Raw genomic sequence first — 19104 nt, forward strand, 5'->3', positions numbered from 1 at the left:
CTGGACCCTCTTTATTACATTTAGTGTAATTAACTTGAGCATTATCACAGCACAACGTGAAACAGAAATATGGTCATACTTTAAATCAAATGTGTGTAAATTAAATAGTTTTAAACCATCCAAAAGTAAACATTGGAGAGTCCAAATGTAAGCACATCATTGTATAATAATAATTGTATAATAATTTTTTTAATGTGCACTACAGTCTTTAAATACCCTCGCTTCCGGTGTTTTTAATTTTGATCAGTTTGACATTGATGACGTCGAGCCACACGCACTGCAAAAGATTTCACGTGACTTTATTTCTATTTGCACATTTGCAGAAGAGACAGAAATACATGTGAGTTCTTGCTGGGTCTTTTCAATCATATATGGTCATGCAGTGTGTAAAAAAACAGTTTGATTCCACCACTGTATATTATGCATGTCATAAATACCATTTATTGATTTTAGAGAATAAACTACAAGTATGTTTTCCGCTTTGGGGTAAGGTAAGGTAAGGTAGGTAAGGTAAGGTAAGGTAGGGTAAGGTAAGTAAGGTAAGGTGAGGTGAGGTAAGTAAGGTAAGGTAGGTAGGTAAGGTAAGGTAAGGTGAGGTAAGGTAAGGTAAGGTAAGGTAGTTAAGGTAAGTAAGGTAAGGTGAGGTGAGGTAAGTAAGGTAAGGTAGGTAGGTAAGGTAAGGTAAGGTGAGGTAAGGTAAGGTAGGTAAGGTAAGGTAGTTAAGGTAAGTAAGGTAAGGTAAGGTAAGGTAGGTAAGGTAAGTAAGGTAAGGTGAGGTGAGGTAAGTAAGGTAAGGTAGGTAGGTAAGGTAAGGTGAGGTAAGGTAAGGTAGGTAAGGTGAGGTGAGGTGAGGTAAGTAAGGTAAGGTAAGGTAGGTAAGGTAAGTAAGGTAAGGTGAGGTGAGGTAAGTAAGGTAAGGTAGGTAAGGTAAGTAAGGTAAGGTGAGGTAAGGTAAGGTAAGGTAAGGTAGGTAAGGTAAGTAAGGTAAGGTGAGGTAAGGTAAGGTAAGGTAAGGTAGGTAAGGTGAGGTAAGGTAAGGTAAGGTGAGGTGAGGTAAGTAAGGTAAGGTAAGGTAAGGTAAGTAAGGTAAGGTGAGGTAAGGTAAGGTAAGGTAAGGTAGGTAAGGTAAGTAAGGTAAGGTGAGGTAAGGTAAGGTAAGGTAAGTAAGGTAAGGTAGGTAAGGTAAGTAAGGTAAGGTGAGGTAAGGTAAGGTAAGGTAAGGTAAGTAAGGTAAGGTGAGGTGAGGTAAGTAAGGTAGGTAAGGTAGGTAAGGTAAGGTAAGGTGAGGTAAGGTAAGGTAGGTAAGGTAAGGTAAGGTAAGGTAAGGTGAGGTAAGGTAAGGTAAGTAAGGTAAGGTAGGTAAGGTAAGTAAGGTAAGGTGAGGTAAGGTAAGGTAGGTAAGGTAAGTAAGGTAAGGTGAGGTGAGGTAAGTAAGGTAGGTAAGGTAAGGTTTTCAGACACAGAGTCAATTCAAAGTGCTTTACATGAACACTTAACAGGAAGACAACAGAAAGGAAGACAACAGAAAGGAAGACAACAGAAAGGAAGACAACAGAAAGGAAGACAACAGAAAGGAACACAACAGAAAGGAACACAATGGAATAACAGATTGATGAAACTATGCATAAAGAAAAGGCCTAGAGAAGAGTTTATAAACAGCATGTGAATACAGACCTGTGAAAGTGAGAAGACTTCTGGGTAAGCAGCTGAACAAGTATTGCTTTTAGCCTCGACTTAAAAGAACTCAGCGTTGGTGAAGTGGAACAAATGTGTTTTTATTTTATCTACAGTTTAAATTATATCTCTATGTCTAGGGAGGCGTGTGGCGCAGTGGCCTAGTGCGCTGGTTCAAACCCCACTGCAGTCGTTGTGTCCCTGAGACACTCCTGTGGGGAATGTCCACAGTATATGTTGGTCGCTTTGGATAAAAGCGTCTAACATGTAATGTAATGTAATATCTATCAGCGACATTGATGTTTGGATTGGGACTACTGTTTATGATTTTTGTACTGTTTCTGTTTCTGGATGTATGTAAAGCGTCTTTGAGCATTATCCAATGTATTATTATAAACAAATGTATAATGTGGGTCAACAGTGGGTGCTAAAGCAAGTTACAAGGGGTGCATTTCAAAGGTAAGCCTCTAGGAGCCGCTGCGGAGTTTCCTCACTTAGAGTTTTTGTCAGGCTCCGGCAGGTCTGGTTATTTCTTGCAGTGGAGGCCAGCTTCTCCCCTGACGCACCGGGAGCATCTTCCTCCATCAGATGCACCCGGAGTCTGCTGCTGCTCACACACCTTTACTACCCAGCTGTTTACCCGGCATGCAACCCGGGGTATTGCTCTGTTTCCAGGCCCGGTGTGTGTGTTGTGTTCCCCCCATGGAGGACTAGCCGGGTCGGGGATCCACCGCCCTGCAGGCTGCGGGGAAACACGGATCTCCACACCGACGGGAGTACACCCAAGTCGGGGATAAAAAGGTTGAAAATGGTGGATGTTTCTGGCTTGTCTTGCCGTCATGTGAACGCGCACGAACGTACCGGGGATGATGGTGAGTGTCCGCGCACCGTGCGTCTCTTTCGTCTCAAACACTCACACACACACCTGCTGCCAAACACCATGCAGTATTGATAGATTCCTCCTGAAGGCAGCATGGAGGGTGATTTGATGCAGGTCAGGGGGCTGGTTGCCGGTGTGTCTGACCCGGGTGGATCATCCTGTCGGTGGATCTGTACAGAGAACATGGACGCATGGACATATGGTGTTTAACTGAGAGAGTTGTGTTTTCTCCGCTGTCTGTAGCTCTCCAGAGGTCCCTGAAGGGGTCTCAGACAAACTGAGTTTAAGATCAATTCAGGTTAAATATTCTTCTGATGGAAAACACATCTTCTTAATACTCATTCAAGCTACTATGCTGAAAGGTAATATTGTACTTGTACTCCTCTGTGTATCTGTGGTTTCCGAGTATCAGCTGAACAACGTGTAGCATGAGGTCTGGTGTCACGGGGAGGTTCCTCGACAGGACTCTCCTCTGGTTTCTGTCTAATGTAAAACACTATGAACTTGGAGACTATTTGTGGTTCCCGGAGACACCAAGCTGTCCTCCTGGGGACACCAAGCTGTCCTCCTGGGGACACCAAGCTGTCCTCCTCTGGGTTTGATCTGAAGTGAGAGTGTGAGGCAGGTATCTGTCTTTAAAGGCTGCTCTGCAATATGTGTGTGTGTGTGTGTGTGTGTGTGTGTGTGTTTTTTTTTATGCCTTTCTGTTTATTATATTTACCTGGTTAATAGTTCCCGTGTGATGGTGTTTATAGAAGTGCCAGAGCTCATATAAGTCTGTTTCCCAGCATGCAATGCACTGATGAAACCGAGACTAGTCTTAAATATAGAAGTTAAAGCACAGACTGAGATATTACTGTCTCGATTTGTCTTATTATTTGAACCGTTACTGCATTTTAAACCATTTTAAGCAGCACTTAACCAATCAGGACAAGAAGATAAGAGACAAGAAAAAGCCCATAATGCATTGCAGCTGCACGCCAGGAGCATTTTGATGAACGCAGCTTGACTCTCGCAGAGGTTCCTTAACTCATAAGTAGATTCATGCTCCCTGGAGGTGACTGAAAGGCATTCTGGGAACTGTAGGACATTGAGAGACATTCTGGGAACTGTAGGACATTGAGAGACATTCTGGGAAGTGTAGGACATTGAGAGACAAAGGGAAAGGCAGCAGTTCATCTCATAAATAACGTCTGACGCGTGTTGAGCTTTCCAGACTACATCGAGAGGATGTGAGAAACCGTCCTCTTCCTCCGTGTTCCTCAGCTCAGTCAGGCGGACGCTCTGCAGCCGCCGGGGAGTAGGATGCCACAACACGTCTCCTCGGGTCTGTTAGTGGGTCAACATCTCTCATGGTGCTGCTCGCTCCCCCTCCCCCCACCTGTCTGTGGATGGAGTTTACTCTCCGGCTGCTGCAGCTTCACCGTCATGAACATCACCAACAGCCGCGCATTAGCATGAAGCAGAACACAGTGAAGTAGCGGACATATTCTGAGCACCTTTCCCGAGTAGTTGCTCAGTATTATTGTATATGTATTCGCATCATGTTTGGTTGCATTCATGTGCAGAAACATCCCCACACTCCCATGCACTGACCGGAGCAGCTTGACGTTAATAGACTGTTCAATAAAACACACCGGCCGTGTTGCCGTGTCGTGTTTCCTGACCGCATCGCTCACACTCGGAGTATCTGCTTGTCAGAGATTCCCACGAGGCGTTCAGGGTCAAACAGTGACACCAACGCGAGCTAATTAGTGCGCAGACGGAGCAGAGGGCTGCAGGCGGAAGGCCAGATGTTGTTCTGGGACAGACTAACTGCTGCTCAGCGCAGGGGGGCGGAGTTATTATATAGTTTAGAGTTTAACGTGGACAGCTTGATAAAGGTCACGCGTGAACCAGCAGGTGCGCTGTCTTCTCTCCCTGGGCTCTTAGCGAGGTGGGCAGCAGGTGGTGGGTTTGTTTACCTGCAGGTTTCTGCGGTCAAACCAGATCATGCACATTGGAGTAAACAGCCGTCCGCTGCCGCTCTGACGGTGATGCTTTATTCTTTGTGTCTGACGCCAGAAGTAATTGGCATCGACGTCCTCTTTGTGTCATCGCTGTGGTTGAAAGGTGGCATGTAAGGACAACAGAGAGCATCATGGGTTATTTCTACAGGCGCCAAAGTGTTATTGCAGACTTTGATCAGCGGTTTCTTTATGAGCCAGAAATCAGGACTTGTTTGTTTCCGACTCGTAATCATGATCATGTCGGCACTCTCTTTTACTCACGAAGCTTCAATGTGCCGTTCTGATGACCGCTTTCCGCACTGTTTAACTTAAAGGGGACCTATCATGCAAAATGCACTTTGTGATGTCTTCTATACATCCACGTGTCCCCGGTGCGTCGGGGAACTCGCGCAGCGTCAGCAAATAAAACCCTCTCTCTTTTCCTCCGTACCCACATCTTTTAAAAACGGGTGAACGACGAGCGGATACAGATTCCATCCGCTGTGACGTCGGCGGACCCACAGAGAGTTGCTATCAGAAACGATGCCCGACGTGTTTTGGATGTCGTCTCGTCTTTGTTTACATTAGCAAGCCTCGCTAACACTCGGAGCTAACCTGTAAACCCGCAAGAGAAAAAGCATTTCAGCTCCGTTCTGTTTCAGACATAATCCTTGATGTGGTTTAGAACAGGATGGCGTTTTATCACAGCCGAATTTAACTTTATCTCCGGTAGAATTCTGATCAGGCATTAGCTCCGCCTCCTCTTCTTTCTTTTTTCTCAAGCTAAGGACCCAGAATCCGCGTTTCTCTAACAGGGCTTCAAAAGAGGGGTTTGAGCAGAATGAGGCGTGGCTGCGACGGGTGATCTGTTTTGAAAATAAAACTTCACAGACGTGTGTGGTATAGGTCTGGCCCTACACTATATGTTTCAAATAATAATAATAATATATTAATTTTTTATAGCGCTTTTCTGAACCCAAAGACGCTTTACATTTGGGAGGGAGGGTAGACAAACAAAACGAAGACAAAAAGAAACAACACAACAGAAAAGCAGTCAGGAGGAAGTTGATTGAGAGGGGGCGGGGCTTATGGATAGAGAGTTGAAGAGGTGGGTTTTGAGGCGGGACTGGAACAGGGTGAGGGACTCGCATGATAGGTCCACTTTAAACTGAGAGCCTGGATGTTCTTTATGCTTCTGATATGAAACCTTTGGTGTAAAACGTCCCAGATTTCCTGACAGCGCACTTCAGAGGCAGAAGTGATTTCCCCAGCAGCTGTTTCGTGTGCCAACATTTGGAGCTCTCACCCTTAGCTTCTCCTCCATGGGAACAAACATCATTGATATTCCTCAGCGGCTCCCTCAGGGCGCCGGCGGACGGCGAGACGGTGGAGCTGGCTCTGGGAGAACCCGTCGCACTGAGCATTAAAACAGAAATAGAGACGCCTGTTATGTACGGAGATATTCAGACACGATGCTCCAGGTGTGATGACGGCTGAGAGGAAGCTGCAGGTGACACATGACGCTCAGAGGTGAGTGATTTGTAAATGTTAATCCTGACGGTCCGCTGGAATCTCATTGTCTCCGTGTCCGCGGGGAACAGACCAGAAACCAGGATTATCGATGGGAGCTGTCAAATGGTCAGCATGGAGGAGATTATCCCTGATCCCTGTTTGGCAGTGAAGAGATGACGTGGGAATGTATATGGAAAAGCAGAAGGGCTCCTTTGAAAGAGTTGCATTTAGAGATGTCCCGATCCGATCACGTGATTTTCAAAAAATCGGGGATCGGAGCCGATCACGTGATTTTCAAAAAATCGGGGATCGGAGCCGATCACGTGATTTTCAAAAAATCGGGGATCGGGAGAAAAAAATCGGGGATCGGGATTTATTATTATTTTTTAATTATCTTTTTTTAATTTGTTTAATGTTACAAAACAAAAATGACCATGTTCACGTCTTAAAGTCATCCTGAGGACTTAGTTTTGGACTTAGACTTTCAAAAGGAAAGAGAAACTGCCCCAGAACAGAGAAAAGGCCAAACAATAACAGCCAAGATAGCTGAACTCATCGCGTTGGATGACCAGCCGTTATCTGTTACCTTTTTTTCTCTTAATGCATTGCATAAAGATCGTATCGGAAAAATCGGTATCGGCAGATTGTCAAAATCAAATGATTGGAATCGGATCGGAGCAAAAAAAGGTGATCGGGACATCCCTAGTTGCATTATGGGAAATGTATTCACCAGTGGTTATGAGCCATCATCGAGATACAAGTCAGGATGTCCCTTACGTGCCTCTTTAAAGGCTTTCGGTCCTAACCCGACGAGGAAGTATTCATCAGCTCGTAAACAGCAGTTTTTTTGGTTTGTAAATAATTTGCATATTTGAAGTGCGTCGCTGGATATCGTTGCTTTGTTTGTGGGAAAGGTTTTGCCGACATTGACTTAACGCTTTAACTGCAGAGCTTATAATAGTGACATGTCAACGATGTATATCAACCCATTGTGTATTCCATCACCTGCCGTTTGTAAAGCAAAAGGTCAACAACTCGCTTCTCCGTCAGCGGGACACGACACCTTGGGCTGGAATACACAACACCTTGGGCTGGAATACACGACACCTTGGGCTGGAATACACGACACCTTGGGCTGGAATACACGACACCTTGGGCTGGAATACACGACACCTTGGGCTGGAATACACAACACCTTGGGCTGGAATACACGACACCTTGGGCTGGAATATGTTGTTTGGAGGCATGTGTGCTTTTGAGTTGGAAACAAAGAGCTCAGTGTCCGCCTCCTCTCTTCCTCCATCAGCACCCTCCACTTTCTGTCCACACGTGGTTTGTGAAAGCAGAGATTATGTAAGGGCTGAGTCTGAGGAGGTGTGAGAACAGTCGTGCTCATCAGGAGCTGAGAGTGGGTGCACAGCGCTGCAAATACTCTGCACATAGGTCACGACTCACGTGAGTCACCTGTGAGCCATTAGTGACGCTTCGGTTCTTACTCATAGCTACGCTTTCATTTTGAGACGATTTGTTTTTTACTTAACCTCTCTCGTCATTTAGGGATCAAGGCTGCGACTCGGTTCTTGTTTCTGTGCTAAATCACCTCGAAGGTGTACGTATCATAAAGACAAACACTAAAAAGGACTCGCTTCCTTCTTGTAAATAAAGTGAGATATTTTCCCAAACTCAATTACACATAAAAATATTTAACTATTTAAGAAATAACTAAAATTAGAACTTACAGTGTAAGCTAGCAAAGTGATATTTTTGTGCCATTCTTAATGTTTTGAGTATATTATTACCCAAAAGCTATCAATAAACTATCAATTTCACTATCGTCTCATGCCTTACTGGACAATATAGTGTGTGAAAATGTTATGTATTTAAACTACGACTACTTTACAAGTCTTAGATTATGAAAATAGTTTGTATTCTTTTACTTTCATTCAATTCACTGATGCAGCCTTGATAGAAATGGTGCTTCTCTCTCTCAGTTCTCCACCACGTCCCAACCGACACGCTGCGTTCACTTTCCTCTGGCATTTCCATCGCTCCCTGGCAGGCTGCTGCTGTCCTCCTAACCCCTCTGACACACACACACACACACACACACACACACACAGAGTTTCCCCCTCGTATTGATCGACATGTGCAGTTTGGCGTCGGCGTGCCAAGTTATCGGCAGGTTGACCACAGCCAGCGTCTCTTCCTGGAAGGTGTGTGTGTGTGTGTGTGTGTGTGTGTGTGTGTGTGTGTGTGTGTGTGTGTGTGTGTGTGTGTGTGTGTGTGTGTGTGTGTGTGTGTGTGTGTGTGTGTGTGTGTGTGTGTGTGTGTGTGTGTGTGTGTGTGTGTGTGTGTGTGTGTGTGTGTGTGTGTGTGTGTGTGTGTGTGTGTGTGTGTGTGTGTGTGTGTGTGTGTCGGTGATGGCGGCGTTTCTTTATTTATGGGAAGGCTTCGTCTCTTTTTTTTATCCGCCGCCGCCGAGTTCATCCTGATGAAGTCAGGACAGGAAGCAGCGGCACATCTGTGTCAGTGTGTCTGGGGCTGAATATGAAGTGCATTTCCTTCAGCAGAATGAGAGTGAAATAGGACACACACACACACACACACACACACACACACACACACACACACACACACACACACACACACACACACATCAGACGGTGGCACTGATTGGCTTTCATGCTGTTGCTATGGGAGTTTAAGCTGCTTCCCTATTGGACGGGCTTCGGACCAGGGCCAACTGTCAGCATCCCTCCGTTGTCGCGGCAACAGACAGGAAGCGAGGTGGTGGTGGGGGGGGGGTCGGTGGAGGACCACAATGTCGTTCTTGTTGCTGCCGATTCGAAACAGCAGAAGAAGAAACTCCTCTGTTGTTTATCGCAAAACATTTTTTCAAGAAGCTGATCCTTTTCTGCAAACAGAACAACTGCATGTTTCTGATCTGCGTACGAAACAGATTAATGCTCACACACACACACACACACACACACACACACACACACACACACACACACACACACACACACACAGGGTCGCTCAGCAGAGACCTGCTAATCCTCCGCGGAAAGATGATTATTAATGTGTGTGTGTGTGTGTGTGTGTGTGTGTGTGTGTGTGTGTGTGTGTGTGTGTGTGTGTGTGTGTGTGTGTGTGTGTGTGTGTGTGTGTGTGTGTGTGTGTGTGTGTGTGTGTGTGTGTGTGTGTGTGTGTGTGTGTGTGTGTGTGTGTGTGTGTGTGTGTGTGTGTGTGTGTGTGTGTGTGTGTGTGTGTGTGTGTGTGTGTGTGTGGCTCTGAAAACATTGCTCTATTCATTATCCCCTTGCTACTGAGTGTGTCTATTATGGCTCTATTCAAATGCAAATGCTTCTGCCTCACACACACTCACACACACACACACACAGTTGATGTTTAATTGACTGAGCGTGCACTAGTTTTCTCTCGTGCACTTTGTCCTCCCTGCTGCAAGAAACACAAAAGCCATCAATATGCATGTGGGTGTTTTGTAGGACAGTATTAGGCAAAGTATAAAATATGTTTCTAACACCCCAATAAGTGGGTATATGCATGCATAGTGGAGAAACGTCTGGATCATTCTTCGACTGTAACCATGGAGATCAGACGGTTGTTTAAAGGGAACACGTTTCCGTGCTTTAATTTTCAAAAAGCTCTTTATTCGTCTGCCTTTTTCGTGCATTGTCGAACTTCCCTGGCCCGCTTAAACCTCAGCACGTGACACAACCGATGTCTCATCCACCCCTTCGTGGTATTACCGAGAGACCGGGGGCGGGAAGTGAGGATGTAATGGGTAAAGGAAACCAAAGAGGAGATGAAGGATGCTGGAGCTCGTGCAGATGGGCGCAAAGTTCCCCAGACTGGTTGCATAAGCATCTGTGACCCAGAAACCCTCGGCAGCCGGACTGAACTCACCCCGAGACGGAGAGAACAGAACTAGCCAAAGGGGGGAGGAGGCAGGAGGGAGGAGGCGTGGGAAGGAGGTGACTGAGTCTGTTTAATTTAACTGTATGTGCACTTATAGCAGTTGTACCGTATAAAGCATCCTGAGGCGTAAAGCAAGTCCAGATGTACATGTTGCTGCATTTCTAAAGGTTATCTTGACTCTGAAAATGCATTAATATTTGTGTTTAATTTGAAGTGCTGAGTCTCGTTATGTGGATGTGATTCTGCGCAGTAAAAGCACGATTACATCCTGGTGCCCACAAACACGCAGGCCTGTAAATAAGATCCGTTATTTGAGATGGAGCAGTCCTGGGAGAGGACTCGAGAGATGTTCGCTCCGTTGGCCTGAAGTGGACTTTTCCTATGCCCCTCAAACGCCTCCTGATCAAAAGAGAGATGGCCCTCGTCCAATCTCCCGCTGTCCGCTGAGCTATTATTATCGCGTGTGTGTGTGTGTGTGTGTGTGTGTGTGTGTGTGTGGATAATGCTGCTTGATTTTGTAATGGTTTAGCGGCTTGTGACATAATTTTTGAGAGAGATTTAATATTGGTTTCTAATTGTCTCTGCAAATGTTTCTTGATCAGCTGGACAGTGTGCAAGAGACAGCAGGTAAAAGGCAAAATAAAGTAGGCAAACGTATTGAAGACACGTTTAAATCATATACACACGTAACCATGGTAATGTCACACAGGTTTTAATCAATATGTTTTGTTTAAACCTCTGGTTGAGTCTTGGCGATGCTGTCGACTGGCAGCTTTAGACTATTCTCAGGGATTGTCGATGTAATAGTAGCTTCTTTCCCCTTTCTCTTGTACGCCATGTAAAGGTTTCGGGGTACCTGCTTACTGTATATGGTGTATGTCTTTGCTCTATTGTAACTCAAATAAAAATTCTAAATAAAGTATAAAAAAAAAGAACCGGTTGAGCCCATAAATAATCGTTAAAGGTGGGGTAGGTAAGTCTGAGAAACCGGCTCGAGATACACGTGTTGTTATATTCCATGGAATGCTCTGAACGTCCCGATAGCGATGAATATCTGAAGTGCTTTGAAGCCGTGGCGCTGTGAAAAGCTCGACCAATCATCTGAGCCGGCTAAAGTAGCTGGATGGCCTACCTGCCTGTCAGCCTGCCATCGGGGCACACACTGATCTCGTGCCCTCATTGGTCATGTGCGCGTCCGTGTTTGTTGGGGGAGGGGCTCTGAGAGGAAGGGGCAGATTTGTTCCGGTTGTGTATTTTCTAATTCTAGCGATCTCGAGCCGGTTTCTCAAAATGACCGACCCCACCTTTACGAACCAATTAAAAACATCTCTGTCTTTCTTCTTCTTCTGTCCTCAGGTGAAAGCACTCGGCTGTGTGCTGCTCCCTAGCCTCCCCTGTCCCTCGCCTCCCACCTGATCTCCTCCTCCTCCTCCTCCTCCTCCTCCTCCTCCTCCTCCTCCTCTGGTTCATCATGACCTCCACCCTGGAGATGCTGCCCCCCGACCCGGAGCTGAGTCCGGAGCGACTGGACGGCTGTGAGGACTTTGGCGGACGCTACAATGTTGTTCCCTCGGTGATCTGCTCCATGTGCTGCCTCTTCGGCATCATCTACTGCTTCTTTGGTGAGTTCTGCTCCAATGGGATCCATCCATCAGGTGTCCCTGAACGCATCACCACCCGAGTCCAAATCATTCACTCTCTGACAAAGGAGTTAGTGGTTAGGTCGAACATGACTTTGCCATGACGCTAAAGGCCAATGTTTAGACAGACACTGCTTTGGGGGTTTCTTGTGAATGTTGTGTCGTATCGTTTTTCAAAAAGCAACTCAACCAAACTCATTTTGAGTCCAGGAAATGCTCCGGCCCAACATTTCCTTTGACCCGGTTTCATTTGTAAAGTCAACATTCAAAGCATCATTTAAACATCTGGACATAATTAGGTATGAGCAGTGGCGGTTCTAGACCAATTTGACTGGGGGGCCAGTTATTTTCTGGGGGGGGGCAAGACGGTATGAAGTAATTGCACATAAGAAAACAATGCAATCCAGTTATTGGTATTTGTTTCAGTACTTATTTATTTCAGATATATCTTATAGTTATTACGGTTAGCTTCAGCTTAAGTTATAGAGCAATGTTTGCACTAACACCATATTTATATAAAAATAAAGGCAATGAACAGTTACATCTCTACTTTACATCTACAATTACACGGATACAATAACTCACCTTCAATTATCGTGGTCGTCTCTCGAAACGTAGCTTTCAGTCTTTCTCGGATGCAACAGCCTCTGGTGATCCGAGATGTTTGTTTTTCGCGCGCTTCAGCCGGACAGAGAAAGTGAGTGCACCGCTCTAATGGGTCCGACTAGAATGACAAATAACGTTAGTTCCGCCTATTCCGTCATTCAATTAATCGTGTAATAAATCATACATTTTTCATTTTTTTCACTTTTCATTTTTAGGGGGGCCACAGGGGGGTCAGAGGTCAGTGTTAGGGGGGCACTGGCCCCCCCTGCCCCCCTAGAACCGCCCCTGGGTATGAGAGTGCTATATGTTGGACTGTGCAGTATACACCTGGCTGCTATCTTCAGAGCTGTTACAGGACGTGTATTTTCTTAAATGTTTGCATGCTTCCTAGACAACACGAAGCTGTCCGCGGCTCCTTTCTGCTGTCGCAATGAAATGTCCCCTCTGTGGGACGGCTGCAGGTGTTCTGATTCTGATGTGGTATCCACTGTGCTGAATGAAATGCTCCTCTCTTTGCCTCCAGGCTACCGCTGCTTCAAGGCGGTGATGTTCCTGACCGGCCTGATGTTCGGCTCCGTGGTGATCTTCATGCTCTGCTACAAGGAGCGCGTCCTGGACACGCAGCTGAGCATGGAGGCGTCGGTGGGCATCGGGCTGGGCATCGGCACGCTGTGCGGCCTGGTCACCATGCTGGTGCGCAGCGTGGGGCTCTTCATGGTGGGGCTTCTGCTGGGTCTCCTGGTGGCCGTGGCTACACTGGTGGGCATGGAGGAGCTCTCCGACAGCCCCCCCCGCTCCGTTTGGGTCCCTCTGGGCGTCCTGTTGGGGCTCGGGATGCTCTTCGCCGTGCTCGCGCTCCAATGGCAGCGCCTCTTCACCACGTTCTCCACCGCCATGTTCGGGGCGGCCGTCATCACGGTGGCGGTGGACTACTTCGTGGAGCTCTTCGCCCTCGTGCTGTACATGTACGAGCGCCTGAAGGCAGCACCGGGGAAGCCTGTGTGCTGGGTGACGTGGGTGGTGCTGGGGGTGTGGCCCGCCCTCACCCTGCTGGGGGTCATGGTGCAGTGGAAGGTCACCGCCGAGGGGTACTCCCACACCAAGGGTGAGGAGAGCTGTGTACGCCTTCAAACCAGGCTGCAGACTGGTGTAGAGGGAGGGAGGCTCGAGACCTTTTTATTTGTATTTACTTGCACATCTCCAAACATTCTCTTGCACTATTGCATCTGTTTTATTTGTCCTTTATATGTTGCACTGTTGGAGGACCTACGCCATATCTACACCGTAGCCCATGATCCTCTCCCTCTGTGCTCGCAGTGATCATCAGCCGGCAGCAGAGGAGGATGCAGGTGATGAGGATCCGGCAGAGGGACGACCGCTATCGAAACAAGAAGAAGAAGAAGACGCAGTCCTCCAGCAGCAGCCATCAGGCCAAGCAGCTCCACCCTGAGCCCGCATACCGCCGCAAACCCAACCCCATCCGTCGCTACGACACCGACGTCCTCTCCCCGGTAGGGTCGCTGCTGATTTGAATGTATTTTAACTATTTATGCAGAAGACAAAAAGAAACCTGAGTTGTGCATCAAATGAATTAAATGTCTCGCTTTTTCAGCAAAACACATCGTAGACATGTATTTGTATATATTTGTATATATCTGAGACCCATAATATATGTCTAAAAATAGCATATATTTTAAAGTTTGCATATTCCTCCGCCCTCTCAGAGCTACATCCAGAGTTTCCGGGAGCGGCAGGTGCAGCCGGTGGGTCGCCTGGCAGGGAGGCCCCACACGGTGGTGGACATCGGGTACGACCGCGGCTCCACCACGCCCCTCACAGGAGCTCCAGGACCCCCACTACGGATCTGAGAGACCCCCCTCGATCACCTCAAAGAGACCTGAACACACCCCTCCACCAGGGGGGTAAAAGACTCACGACCCCACCTGGGCGTCATCACGTCCGATCGGGGCGAACCACCACTGGGTTTAATGCAAACGGCTCAGCCACACCCCCATGAGGAGAGAAGATATCCAGGGCTGGATTCACCCACAATGCAACACATGTTTTACTCTTTTGGTTGCCATCGTTCACTGAGATTGAAATGCATGAAACACAAACGCACCGCTCCGATCTGAAGGGTGGAGGTGGACGCGTCAGCTGCACCGCCCCTCGCTTGTTTTTGAACACCGTGTCAACTTAAAGCAGATCAGGGATCAGTCTCACTGCTAGCCTGCCTCAGGTCCAAATACATCTTGGGAGGAATCGAAATAAAACCTCGCCCTCTTTCACCGTGCTGATGTTGGTGCCGATTTCCAACCCATGGTGCAGGTCCTCCGCCTGCAGGCGTCTTACAAGTCCAACGAAGATCAGCCATAATGTCTGCTTTCTTCGCCCTCTTCCTCCCACATGACATCGTCCTTGAAACGGGGGGAGACACCTCCGTCGCCCTCGGTGCTGGACGATCCACTTCTTCTGCTCTCTGTTCAAAAGGGTGCCTTGCCCCTCTGCGGACTGTACCATTCAGCGACAGCAGGGGGGATCTCCCATCGATGGCGTGGTTTTGAAAGGGATGTGTGTGGGGTGGGGGGGGGGGGTAGTGTCGGAGCTACGACACGCAGGGTAAACATGTTGTTGTCTTCACAGATGCCTGGATAAAGGATTTGCTTTTAGCTGACGAGCCACATTTACACTGGCACCTCATCGCACTGGTTATTTTACAATCTGCAAACAAGAGATTATTTACACTGCCATTATTAGATAACTTTAGCTCCGGTTGCACCTTGTTCCTGTTTAGTGCTGCAAAGCAATCACAAACTGAGCCGTTTTAAAACATGCAAAGGAAGCCCGTGGACAGATGTGTGTAAAGTGAAATCTCTGAATGACCAGGATACATGTATTGATATTAAGAAGAAACTCGGGCTGAGAAGCCGGTGTGAAGAAAGGAGAATAAAGTGGCCATACCAGCTTTTACTGGGCCTCCTTCCATCTTGGGGCTGATCCCCTTTGTGTGGGACATTTCTGTCACCTGTGAAAATGTGAATACTTTAATCGTCTTGACCTCGTTAAAGGAAGAGCAAAGCAAATATGGGGTAGGGGGGGGGGTGGATGGTACGTTTTTAATTCATCCGTGGGAAGTGCATGACTAACACCCCCCCCCAACCTGCGTCCCCTCACCCTTTTTAATGTGCATCGATGTGACGTGTGCATAAAACACTACTAACTTTCTTATTTTTATCTTTCTATTTCCTTTCTCAGAAATCTTATTAAGATGTTTTTTTCCCGGTGGGATGTATTTATTTGCTGATTTTATTTATTCTGTAAAGGAGAGTGCAATGTCATCACTGTAGGCCGGTGACTCCATGCTTTCATTGATGAATATTAAAGCATGTGTTCCTATGGATACAGATCAGTGTGTGTGTCGTCTTTTTACTGAAGGACATGAACGCATTTTAACTTCATTGACTTTTATTAGCAAATAGTGTTTGAAAGTCACAAGGGATTATCTCCTAAACAAATCTCTTCCTGTTTTCTCCTCCTCCTCACACAACCTCCTATCTCTTGCTTTCATCTCCTCCTCCTCCCTTTTGTCCTTTCTGCATCTCTTTATTGATAACAACAAACACACATACACTTTATCCTCCTTAACACTCGGATTTATGTGACTCTGACCTTGAGGATAAACGCTGCCGTGTGTGGAAGAAAAGTCAGAAATAAAATATAAATATGCGTTTCTGCACTTAATCAGATGCACAAGTAGAAGATGTGCACGGTTAATTTTCTGTGACATTGAATTTAAATTGCAGGAAGATTATTCGAGAACCGCAGTGACGCGTCCTAAAACCCGGTTGTAAACTCCTTCCGGTTCCTTCGTCAAAAACGCAATTTCTCCATAGGATTTTGGAAAATAGCTGGAAATAAGGTCTGTGGTTGAGACACATTTAAGAGACGGATCACGTTGTGTTCAGCCGGATAATCTCCACATGTCTATCCTACTTTTATAATTTTCGAAGCATAAATCTAGTCGCAAGAAGCAAAATGCTAACGTTATGCTATAAAGGAGCTACAGCAGGGTCGCTGCTTCAACGTCACGCCGACTTCAGATCCAGATTCAAACTACAGATTGTAAACGGTACGAGTTGAAGTGTTTGTTTGAACACTTTGCAGGAGGCAGGGACTTGCTTTCAAGCAGAACAGGGCAAACTAATTTAGCGGGAGTGTTTACGTGTTCGATGTAATGACGTAAAACGGCCTGGACAACTTCTGTAGTCCTATTCAGCCACTTGGTAACAACCATCGTTTTTCAGACACGTAAACTCTTCAGAAATCACAACGTGATCCGTCTCTTCAATGTGTATCAACCACAGACCTTATTTGGAGCTATTTTCCTAAACCCTATGGAGAAATTGCTTTGCTTTTTATCGAAGGAACCGGACGTGGTAAAAATGCTAACTTACTTCCGGGTTTTAGGACGCGTCACTGCGGTTCAATATATGTTGATTCAAGTAAAGTTTTATCTCGATTTGACTCCATTTCATGTCATGACCCACCTTATTCTTTCAGATACAACTCTTAAAAGAAAATAGGCTTTTAGGGTTTAATTTAAACACAGAAAAGACTATACACCGCAGATGAGAATAACCTTGATAAAGTGAACGATTCTAGCACCTTACATATTGCATTAACCACAAGGTCATGAGTCTGTGAAGTCTTTTACTTTTTATTTGTGCATCTTGACTTCTTCATCGTCTGACTCGGTGGAGGACAGACGTGTTGTTTCTTCTTCTCTTGTTTCTGCAGACGGTTACATGATGTCCTGCTGGTGCTGCGTGGACTCGCTGACGACCTGGAGGACACACACAAAACAGTTAGATATCAGAACTCCTAAAGGGGGAAGGAGGCGCTGAATGAAAGCACAGCGGTTATCTGACAGGCGGGACGTCATGGCTCCATGTCCTGTGAGTACAACATGCACACATACTGCATATGTTGAAGCCGTGATCAGACATATATGCATTTATCTATCTTAACTAATCTCAAATCTTGTCCCCTTTTGTCTGTAATTTATTCATTTTGAGCTGCAGACTTCCTCATGTGGGTTTGAGCAGCTTGGTTGTCCTCAGGAATAAGTGAAGCAACAATAAGATGTTTAATAATGTTGTTAATCTCTACTTTTTGGACCCATTCCTCTTTGTTTTCTTGTGGAGTTGTGACTTTATAGATATGAAAACAAGGAAGAGAAAAGGTCTCGTATGGAAAAGAATTTCAACTATGCATCAAAGATAACTCGGAGAAGAAATACCACGACATAATTACTATCAAACCCGACGGGTCCTAACACGCCTGTGATGTATGTTTCTCCGAGGCGCTGCGGGTGTAGCGTGAGACGATGTGAACCTGTCGCTGCACGTGTGTGTAGGTGTGTGTACTTCACAAAGTGCCACCTGGTTGTCACTCATTGTCGCTTTGTTTACACCAGTTTGAAAGATGAAAGAAATGCTATTCTGCTGTAAGACTATATATTGAACATAGCTGCCACTAACTGAGCTTGTGGGTGCCAACAACAAAGTCAAAGCGCAGAGGGGGCCGTGCTTTCTCTGCCGACGCCCCTAAACTGTGGAACGGCCTGCCCATCAGACCGGCTCCCACGCGGTCTGCTTTTAAATCCCGTCTTAAACCTCTTCTCCTCAGCATTCAGAAATCAATATACCGTACTTTTCGGACTATAAAGCGCACCTGCATATGAGCCGCCGCAGCTACATTGTCCGTCTGTCTCGCTCTCGTTCTGTCTCTCGGTTCCACTTTTACTTTGGCGCGCTACCTGTCTCGCTCTTTTCCGGCCTCCAGCTTTTCCTGCTGGAGCCCGCCGCTTAAAGGTGGCGGGCGCGGACCGGTCCTAGAGCCCGTAGTATTAAAGGTGGTTAATTGTACCTGTAAAATCCATAGATTTAGGAGGTCCCCTAGTGGCCGTTAGCTGCACAAAAAAAATGGGGGGAAAAGTCGCGGCTTATAGTCCGAAAAGTACGGTAGATTGTTGCTTTTATTTGCTTTCAGCGGTCTATTGTTTTTATTATATTATATATTTTAATTATTACGTTTGTTTTGTGTTTATCTTTTATTTTAAATGTATTTATTTGATGTTTTGTGAGCTTTGGTCTGAAGGTTTTAAAGTGCTATATAAATAAAGTTGGATTGGATAACCTCTCCATCAGGATGGGATGTCAGTGGCTGTGCATTAAACACGTGAGCTTTTAAGGGCAGCATGAAGTTCTGACCCAGTTTAAGCACCGGTCACTGGTCAATATAAAAGTAGGCCAATCCGGAGGTTTGAAGCAGTCAATGAGTGAACATTGATGCACGCTGAATCCTCCAGCCGCTTGTAGTTACGGTCATGGTCTCTATCTCCTGCAGTATTCATGTGTTTTTATTTTACCTCTCCATCGCGGGTTTCGATGGTCTTGATGAGGACGGTTTTCTTTGAGTGCAGCTCAGAGGAGCGCTGGTGCTCAGGGCTGGTCTCTGCAAACACACAGGAAGAGAATACATTACATGACATGTTACTTTACTTGTTAGACGCTTTTCTCCAAAGCGACTTCCATACATTCAGTACTGAGGACAATCCCCACTGGAGCCCTGTGGGTGTCTCAGGGACACAACGACATGCTGACTGCAGTGGGACTCGAACTTGCTACCCACTGAGCCCAAATCACGCGCTATAAACTTATACTAAAGAGTTTTAAAATCCCCTCAAAATATAATAAAGTAGTAATCTGGAAACCCAGCACACAGAGACGTTTAAATCCACCACCGAACATGATATTTAGTTTACGATTATTCCTCTCTTCTTCTCTTTCATTCAACATTT

General features: G+C 46.2%; 1 protein-coding gene and 1 long non-coding RNA gene across 7 annotated transcripts; one reads left to right on the forward strand and one right to left on the reverse strand.

Annotated features, from left to right (window-relative positions):
* Nucleotides 1–1957: 1957 nt before the first annotated feature.
* On the forward strand, nucleotides 1958–14826 carry LOC117441075 (transmembrane protein 198-like). Of its 6 annotated transcripts, none has more exons than XM_034077268.2 (5): nucleotides 1958–2546; nucleotides 11353–11618; nucleotides 12766–13347; nucleotides 13560–13753; nucleotides 13967–14826. In XM_034077268.2, the coding sequence occupies exons 2-5, from the start codon at nucleotides 11468–11470 to the stop codon at nucleotides 14108–14110; spliced, it is 1071 nt and encodes a 356-aa protein (XP_033933159.1). In that variant the 5' UTR covers nucleotides 1958–2546; nucleotides 11353–11467; the 3' UTR covers nucleotides 14111–14826. The 6 variants fall into 6 exon arrangements, with proteins under 6 accessions (XP_033933159.1, XP_033933163.1, XP_033933164.1 ...); XM_034077272.2 differs by lacking the exon at nucleotides 1958–2546 and adding an exon at nucleotides 2741–2756; XM_034077273.1 differs by lacking the exon at nucleotides 1958–2546 and adding an exon at nucleotides 2868–2916.
* An 863-nt stretch (nucleotides 14827–15689) lies between these two features.
* On the reverse strand, nucleotides 15690–18762 carry LOC117441077 (uncharacterized). The gene is made up of 2 exons (XR_004551364.2): nucleotides 18673–18762; nucleotides 15690–17085 (listed from the first exon to the last, which is right to left on the reverse strand). It is a non-coding gene; the product is annotated as an uncharacterized lncRNA (long non-coding RNA).
* Between the last annotated feature and the right edge of the window lie 342 nt (nucleotides 18763–19104).

This window comes from Pseudochaenichthys georgianus, unplaced genomic scaffold (assembly GCF_902827115.2).
Source record: "Pseudochaenichthys georgianus unplaced genomic scaffold, fPseGeo1.2 scaffold_1458_arrow_ctg1, whole genome shotgun sequence".
In the NCBI taxonomy this organism is placed as follows: Eukaryota; Metazoa; Chordata; class Actinopteri; order Perciformes; family Channichthyidae; genus Pseudochaenichthys; species Pseudochaenichthys georgianus.

Coding starts and splice junctions, on each gene's coding strand:
- LOC117441075 (XM_034077268.2), top strand. CDS start 11,468: ATGACCTCCACCCTGGAGATGCTGCCCCCCGACCCGGAGCTGAGTCCG. Junction 13,348..13,559: donor GGGGTACTCCCACACCAAGG/GTGAGGAGAGCT, acceptor CTGTGCTCGCAG/TGATCATCAGCCGGCAGCAG. Junction 13,754..13,966: donor ACACCGACGTCCTCTCCCCG/GTAGGGTCGCTG, acceptor CCGCCCTCTCAG/AGCTACATCCAGAGTTTCCG.